General features: G+C 38.1%; 1 protein-coding gene across 1 annotated transcript; it reads right to left on the bottom strand.

The window, feature by feature from the left end:
- Positions 1-3006: 3006 nt before the first annotated feature.
- Positions 3007-8696, bottom strand: glo1 (glyoxalase 1). The gene is made up of 6 exons (XM_003437571.4): positions 8347-8696; positions 4565-4647; positions 4256-4396; positions 3968-4035; positions 3765-3854; positions 3007-3447 (listed from the first exon to the last, which is right to left on the bottom strand). Exons 1-6 carry the CDS (start codon positions 8413-8415, stop codon positions 3356-3358), a joined length of 543 nt encoding a protein of 180 aa, XP_003437619.1. The 5' UTR covers positions 8416-8696; the 3' UTR covers positions 3007-3355.
- Positions 8697-9093: the final 397 nt, after the last annotated feature.

Genomic DNA, 9093 nt, shown 5'->3' with positions numbered 1-9093 from the left:
GTCTAGTTTTGCATATTTAAGCAAACCGGGGAGGCACATTTATGTAAATGAAGATCTTAGAATTATATGTAAAAATTAGGATATATTCAAGAGTATTTGATGTCTCTAAGGCACAGTAGGAGGTTGAATGTCCAATTAATTTAGTACTAGAACACCCTCTAGTGGCACACAAGCTCAAACAGGGCCTTCCTTTAACCTAAAGCACACCTACAGGATACATCTAAATGGCTAGTCTTGACTCCCCCTACTGATGGATTCCAAATTCCACAGTATGAAAGTCAAGAAGGAAAATAAGACTTTAGAAAAGAAAAAGTGCGTAGACAGATTAGGATAGGTAGGATCCAAATTTTCCTTCTCCACAGCTTTTCCCCACTTTGTGGGAAAAGCAATTTACAAAAAACATTTACTTCAATAGTTTGCAACAAAACCTTTTTCTTACTCTTCATCTTCTTGTCGGTCCCTTTATATCATAGCAAATCATCACCTTCCATCTCAACATCAAGTTTTAGGACATACTAACCTTAGTTCACATACATGTGATTTAAGGGTAAATAATGAAGAAACCCAGAAACCATACAACAACAAAAAAATAATCTTTTTCTCTTGATAGTCACTTTTTACGAGATAAATCTTAGAGTCTGGTATTGATTGGAAAAATTTCACAGAGGTTCATGGAGTTTTCAAATAAGTAAAGGAGGCCATATTCAAAGAAATAATGAAAGGTTCATTTTGTGTCTTATCTATAAGCCCTCAGTTTTAGGATAACACTGCCTTTTCCCAAGAAAAACTCCAAAGCGGGAAAACGTTGTTTGTAGCTGATGCTCTCCAGATTATCACTTCCACCGGCTCTCTTTCAACTGGTTAAATAAAAGGAAGAAAATATGGGTGTCCCAAAGTGTCACAGGAGGAATCTAACCCATCATAGATTCAACAGCCGTGGATATCTGACAAATTGTGAAGAATACAATCTAATGAAATCATCTGGTTAAAAAAATAACAAATAAAAACAGAAAATAAAAAAATATGGCTGGACAACAGAGGATGCAAGAGGCCCACCATCCCTCAACCACACTACAGCATTAATAATAGTAATATAAATTAAAAACAAAATTACAAAAAATGCATCCTCCAAAATTGTGATTTTGTTGCCCCCAATAAAGCAAAGACAGGTCACCACAACACCAAGACATGACATTTGAGAGCAGTTTAGTAGACAAACTCAGAAATTCTGAAAATTGCATTAAAATAGTGTTGAAAGCCTTAAACAACATTTTATATTGATTCACTTTCTGCATTAATAAAACTGAACAAAAAAATCTCCCCTTAGTGAGGATACTTTATAGCATCTTACAATTTCTTGTCATAGTACAAACAGAAATGGAACAGTGGAGGGCTGCAGAAATAAACACTCACTATAGTAATAGTTTTTCTGGTGTCTATTAAAGCAAATATTCAGTAGATGTGCATGTCCAAAGATCCGAAAAATCACACACTATATCTAACAGATCGTTACCAACAAAACAAAATTTCTATTCACATATTTAAAACTTTATAACTGAGTTTTCGTGTACACACAGCAACAGAGCTCAGATCCAGTGATTGGCACTGTCAGGCTGTCCGCACTGATCCCTGTGTGAGGGCAAAGGGGGGGGAATCGTATTGCCACTCTTCTGGACCGGTCCCTGGGTTTTCTGACAGTTCAAACAGGCCAAGTTGGACCAGCTTATCACAGAGTCATTTGTGTAGCTGTAAAGTTATCTTGTTTTCTTGTTTTGCCTGTAATGTCAGGCTGCAGACCCTGTAGGCTAAATGAATTCACACTGCTGGAAAGCAGAGATAACAATACATCTGGGTCTGAAGCTGATAGATTGCATGGACAAAACACACAGCCTATGAGCGTTATAAAATACTGTCAAATTGATCCTGTGTGGGTCTGAACCGCAAACTTATGACGAGCAAATGTGCCAAACAGATTTTTCTGTCATTGTTCAACTAGGCAATTAAGATGAAGCCTAACTGGCCCAATATGCAGGAGACCCTTAATATGTTACACCACTCTAATGCAGTAATGAGTACAGGTGCAGTAGTACAGAATTTGCATTGCAATTCTTTGACCACATAGTTTTGAAATTGTGATGATAGTTTGTGGATGCGAAACAGTCCCTTAATAGATGTCCCAAATTAATCCATAAGTTTGGTCACATCAACATAAGCACTTAGTTCAGTTGCTTTGGACCTTTTTAGTTATAATTAATATACAAGCATTATGACATTCATATGTACAAAGAGCAGTCGTGATGTGCATGTTTTTATGCCAACAGACTGAGTGTAGACAAAGATGTTATACAGGCGTTATGCTGCAAAGCAAGGGAAAAAAGTAATGGGAAAAAGATAGTTGACTTAAAAAATGTAAGTCCTGAAGAAATTTCACGGCAGGAATGAATCAAAGAGAAAATGTGCAGACGCCTTTAATTTAATGCACGCTTCCAAAAGTTGCAAAAATATAACTGAAGTGAACTTATTAGTTTCTCTTTTTTTGCCTAAATTACTGTTAGCAAATCAAAACCAAATTACTCCACTTATGAAATATCACGCAAAATGCATCCAAATTGTTCAAAGTAATACTAAATAAGATAATTTTAGGAAACATTTTCAAAATCTGAGCTCACATATAACAGCCTCAGTTAAGTCATTACTGCCTAATTTTGAACTGACTTAGTGTAAATTACAGAAAATCTCTCAAACCATCACAAATGTTTCCACCAATCATTATTTAGTAAAAGCAGCCTTAGTCACCTTAAGACCTCATTTTAATTTTCTCAAGAAAACAACTAATTCCTACATTAAAAAACATCCATTTTCAACTTTGATAAGTATGGATAAAATTCCCAGATTATCTTGTTGTTCCTTGGTGAAATCGTGATTGTGACTGACCTAAATGTAAGTTGGTTATGAAAAATTACCCACTGCTTCACCTTTAGAAAGAAAAATAATCAGAAATCTGTATCAACTGTGACTTTCATGTTTATTGCAAAGTAATACCGTTTTTCTTTCACATCACTTTTTGAAAACATAGAACATGATGATGACTGAAAAAGTCAGGAAAATAGTCACTGGAGTAACAAAGGTAACCAAAACACTGATCAACTGTGTGAGAACAGTCCATCCTGTGCTTGGACACACTGATTGCCATTGTGCAAGTAATCCCACTCTGTATGCTCTCAGCTCTCCAGCAGGTGTTAATGTTAAATTCTTTATGCCCCCCCCCCTCCCGAATCTTATCTTCTCCCACTGAAACCCTGAGCCCACAGCAAGCCTGAGGTTCCACACTGAAGAAGGTCGCATAGGTTCATTTTTAGGAGGTGATGGGCACCATATTGTTGGGACTTAGGATCTCAATCCAATAACCATCAGGGTCCTGAATGAAGGCCAAGCCTTTCATTTTACCTGCAGGGGGAATAAAAAAATATAACAGAGAGGAGGGTGGGAAGCAAACTGTAAGTACTGACTGGAGAAAAGCACTAAACATGTGCAACAAAGACAGGCTGAATACAAGATAATTAAATTTCATATTAGTACAAATATTAAATATTAGCTATTAAAGGTTTACAGAAACCTGCTATCAACATGTCATTAAATTAAAAGTAACCCCGTGCAGAAGATGTAGCTACTTTAGGAATTATTATGTGGAAAAAATATTGATTTACTACATAATTAACTATGATTAAAGAATCATAACCCTGAACAAATATGTCACATCTTACCATCATCGGGCTTTTTAACAAACGTGACTCCTTGCTCCTCAAACAATTTGCAGGCTGCATAGACATCAGGAACTGCAATTCCGATGTGTCCTGTGAAGTGTAAAAGAGACGGTGCTCAGACAGACACGCAAGTATCCGCAAAAAGCAGCAGACACAACACAAACATACATTATCAACTCAACACAACAAGAAAGCAGTCTTACCAAAGCCACGTGGATCCGAGTTTCCATTGTGATAAGGCTGACTGTCATCGGACTCAGAACCCCAGTTACTGGAAGAACAGATTCAAATAAATATTCCAATTTGAGCGTTGCTTGCTTTTTGATTGCTTACAACACTAACTTTAGGTTTGTGACTACATTTTAACAACCGAGGATCATTTTCACTGGATGAAGGAGATAACAGTTGAAGAAGATGCACAGAACAGTTGAAGATGCACACAATGCAATAAAGTGAATTTGTTCCTGGTAGTATCTAACATCCACACTTACTGTGTCAGCTCGAGGGTGGCTCTTCTTGAGAAGGTCCAGGCCGTTTTTTCCTTCACATCTGCAGGGATCTCCTTCTTGTCCTCATAGCCCAAGAAGAAGAGAGAGAAACGCATCGAGGGAAAGTCAAACTTTTGCAGGAGCCTGCAAGATATCACACATCGGAGAGAAAACAGTTTACAAACGTCCACACAAATTTTGAAAACACATTTAACGATTTTATGTCTTTCTTTGGAGTGACGAATAAAAAGATTTAAACAAATTCAACTCAGTTCAAGAGCTGAGTAAACCGAAGCCTGCACAGATACTCACGTCATTCCAAGGATTCTGGTGTAGAAATCTAAGGATTTATTCGGATCTTTAACCCTCAGCATCGTCTGCTGCATCATGAAATCCTAACACATAAACACAATAATAGATTAGGGACAACTCTTCAAGGTAAGTAACAGTATCAATTAATGACAAATATGACAGGACTGAAAATTACTGTTTCTTTAAACTGCAGAGGAATTCAGATTCATTCAACAAAAAGCAAACTCAGATTGTCACGTTACATTTAGTTCCTCAAATGTACGAGTGAGACCAAACAGCAAGCAGAGTACAAGACAATCATTTTATATTTCTTTATGATGTTAAGCACTGTACATTTCATTCTTGCGTGAGACAGCCATGCTCATCTCTGGCTCCGTTTAGAGAAAAATTTGTATCCTGGCACTCAGCGGCGTGTGTAACCTCTGTGTTACCAAGCGCACAAACACACGCGGTCAGCATCATAGGGCTGAACTTGTCAAATTTGACTATGTTCAGTTAGATTTACTTCCTTATTTTCAATTCAAAACCTGTTTACAGCTTAAATGCTGAGGACTGACGATGACCCGTGTTTTTACTAGAATGTGGTCCGGTCCGCATTACTAAACTGTTGCACCATCACTGTGAAAACACTTAAGTCATTGCAAGAGAATGCCTGAAACACAAAGAATGAGAAACTGGAAAACGCCAACTGTGAATTTTTGGGCCTGAAGTAACAGTTTGATTGCTAACAGATATTTGTTTGCTTGTTTGTATTTATTTTGTTGTACTTTTTTTCAATTTCAGTTCAAATTAGATTTTAAAGTCTTATAAAAACAGTACTGACATGTCACCATGGACTTCTGTCTGTTCAAAAACAAACTTCTCTCTTCCACACAGTGTGTCAGATTGTGTTAGATTGCTGTGTTTTTGTTTTTCTGCATACGAGAGAAATTAGGTTTTTTTTCTTTTTAAACGACAGCATTCAGTCACAGCATGAAGTAAACTGAATCTTTACTCAGTGCTTGGGGTCAATCTGATCGTGAGCTCTTTGATTAATTGAATTATTTTTGTTGTAAGTCATACAAGCCTTACTGGTGGACAAACTGCCACTATTTGTTACACATTTTCAGTTTCAAATGGGACACCAGGCTGCAGGTGTTTAACATATGGATATGCAGTGGTTCAAACAATCTTGTGTCACCTGATTAGTGAAATTATCAGAGTTAATATAAGAAAATGTTGTAAATGTGGTAAAGTGGGCGTCTGGTCTTTATGCTGAATATTTCTGTGTTTGACGTGTATGACAACCAAACTTCTGCTCTTTGACTGCATTTCACAGTTAAGTCCTATCTCTGTGTGTTGTCCTTCCTGTGCCCTTCCTCCTTCTGTGTTAAGGTTTCATATCTATAGAAACTCTACAAACACCCCAGCTGCAATATATTTCCCCAGATAGCATCACAGCAGCATTCATACTTCCAGCTACATTCAGTACTAGTAGTTCATCATTCATACAGCACACATTAAACCAACAAAGCAAAAGTGGAAAGCCCCTGAAAAATGAAAGTGCCTTTTATTTCTCAGGTCAAACCTCACATTTTACACGTGGGGGCAAACCCTAAACTTCAATTTCAAAGCATGTGAGTGCCAGCCAGAGCAAAAAGTCAGAAACAGCTAAAGAAAAATAGAGGGAACCGCTTAGTTCCACTACACAGTTAGGTTTGTTTCTGTTCATATGTGTATTTACTGTCACTTGAAGCCATACAGACAGGAAGGTAAGAGGGCTGCTGCACGTTACCGTAGTGACTTCAAAAACAGACTGAGTGGAGGGAACAGCATCTATCCAGTGAATAACATGAACGGTAAGTTACTAAGATCTCAATAAATGAAATGCATTGCTACTGCTGAAAGGCACAAGCATCTTAAAGAATAAACATACGAATGATGACCCTTACAAAGGTCTGGCAATGAAACCTGTGAAGGACGAATAAGCTTTGTTCAATTGAATGCATGTTTTCCAACTTCTTATACGCATAGATTCAACATAAAGCTCATTTTACAGCCTTTGGACTCAATCAAGACTATTGTCATTATGCAAGCACAACAAATTATACAAAATTATATAGTTATACTCACTTACATGGTGCACAAAATTTAAATAGAACATAAATATATTTGAAGAAGTGTATATATAAGTCTTGATGCATTCTCAATCATCCAGGAAAGTAAATCTCCAAAAGTTGATTCTGTTCATCTGGACGTAGCGTTTTGTGGGAGAAACGTTTCGTCACTCATCCAAGTGACTTTTTCAGTCTCAGCTGACTGCAGGTTTCCCCAATCTTATAAACAGTACATTTGCATAATGACTGAAACCAGCCCACTGAAGGAACAATGGGCTGTGAGGTCAGTTCCTTAATCATAATTATGCAAATTCCCATGACCACTGATCAACAATCACTGATCAATATATATATATATGTATATATAAGTATTCTTAACTATTTAAGGGCTTATTATTAACTATTATATTACTTCATGTGCTGTTGTTCTGTTTGTCAAACATCTTTGGGCTTCTCTAAGGAGGAATCCACAGATGAACAGAAGTGTTTTTTGTGCCCAAAACACACCGAACGGCAGGACAAAACATCAAGACTCAAACACACACACACACATAAAGCCTGGTTATGATTCTGGAATATTGTCAGTTCTTCAGATTGTGCTGCCAGAGGATGATAGAGTTGAGCAATAAGATGAGGAGGCAAACAGCCTTTTGAAGTGCATAACTTTTCTCTGGTTTCCAGGTGCTGATTAAACTTGCCTGGCATCATGCTGGCATTATTTCACTCTTGCCAACCAAAGATGCACTGCGGCTGAAGGCTGCTGAAATCCCTAGCCTGGCTGAAACCTTAATACAGGTAATTTAGTTTGCAGTTTCTCCTAGCAAGTTTTCTTTAAGTGGTTTTCTCTTCACGAGAAAGAGAAAACTCACTACAAATCAGAGCCTTTTACGTGTACTTATATTGTAAACTTCATTCACTGCTTTTTGTACAGCTATAGTAATAATATGTGGTTGACATAAAACCCCAAGCCACACCTCAAACCACTCCTCAATTCCACCTCACACCTACTCCTTATAAATGCACACCGTTTGGGAACCACAGGCTCAACAGTAGAGCTCTTTTTAAGGTTTCTTGTGAGACTCAAATGTGTGTCATTTCTGTGATTTACAACCAAAATCAAAACGTGGAACTACGAAACATGAGCGGGACGCCTGGTGAGCCTACTTGTTGGACAGTTTCCAAAGCTTGCGACACAAGCTGACCACATTAGCTATTCCCATTCCTGCCAACTTTTCGCAACAGGATGCGGAGTATATTCTGGTTTCACCGCTCCTAAATGGCAGCTTTTCTAAAAAGTACAGGCGGCTCTTCCATTACGCACAGACTTGTTTTACGCACGCCTTGGATGACGAGTTTTATCTTCATTACGACAGCAGCCACTGGAAGGTTCACCTAGAAAGGTTAACTCACATCCGCCTGTCATGAAACCACATGGCGTTTTGGTTTCTTTTTTTCTTTTTTTTTTTTTAGGTACATCATAAACTAAAGCACCTTAAACTGTGTCGAAGAGAAACGAATCGCCCCTAAACGAGAGCAAAACCGCGAATTTTGTGGAGGAATGTGTCCGATATTGGACGTAGCATTAAAAGCGGGTTAACCTGTTTGGGAGCTGCTAACCTGTTGCGTTTGAATTATTGCCAATATGTAAATTTAGATCACCTCCATGAGGGGCTACAGTGGTCTTACCTTAGTGATCGGGTCTCCATCTTTACACACTGCTGCCACAGCCTCGTCTGACAAACCTTTATCGCTCATTTTTGCTACAAGAAGCTGGAGTGCAGTTCGGAAGAGACTGACTGAGAGGGAAAGGGACTAAGTAGAGGGAGTTCCAGGAAAATAGACTTCCGCCACAAGATTTCAACATAAAAGGCACAGTAACCGAGATGAAAATGCAGAGGACCGCTCGTTTCCTGCTCCACAGTCTTCCTCTTAAAGCTTTGCAGGATTCACAGCTCAAAATAAACTTTACTCATCTTTAACTGGGACTCGGTGCTTCTTGGTGGTTCTTCCGACTGGCTTCCACTGACAAAAAGATGATGTGAATAGAAAGTGGGTTGGACCAGAAGTGTGTTTCTAAGATGGCCATATTAAAGATCTTTATAGATATTTGACTGACTCACTGAAACCCAGCACCAGGAGTGCTTCCAGGAATTTTTAAATGTGGTCCCGATGAAAAACAGAATATTTACCCAAATCATACCTAAAACCGTGAGTGGGATTTTCAAGCTGGTGTTTTTGTTCATAAAGTTGTTTTTATGATTTTAAACTTTAGAGACATTTCACATCATCATCCACCACTTTAATGATGCTAGAAACTAAGGAAAAGCCAAGTAATTTCTGCCAAAATTACACAAAGAGAAGAGTGTCAACCATTTTCCCTTTTGCTTTGCTTCAGTGATTTATTCTCTATCTGCTTTTTTGCAGGAAAAATAT

This window comes from Oreochromis niloticus, linkage group LG1, assembly GCF_001858045.2.
Source record: "Oreochromis niloticus isolate F11D_XX linkage group LG1, O_niloticus_UMD_NMBU, whole genome shotgun sequence".
NCBI classification, from domain to species: domain Eukaryota; kingdom Metazoa; phylum Chordata; class Actinopteri; order Cichliformes; family Cichlidae; genus Oreochromis; species Oreochromis niloticus.
This window is presented reverse-complemented; position numbering and strand designations above follow the sequence as displayed.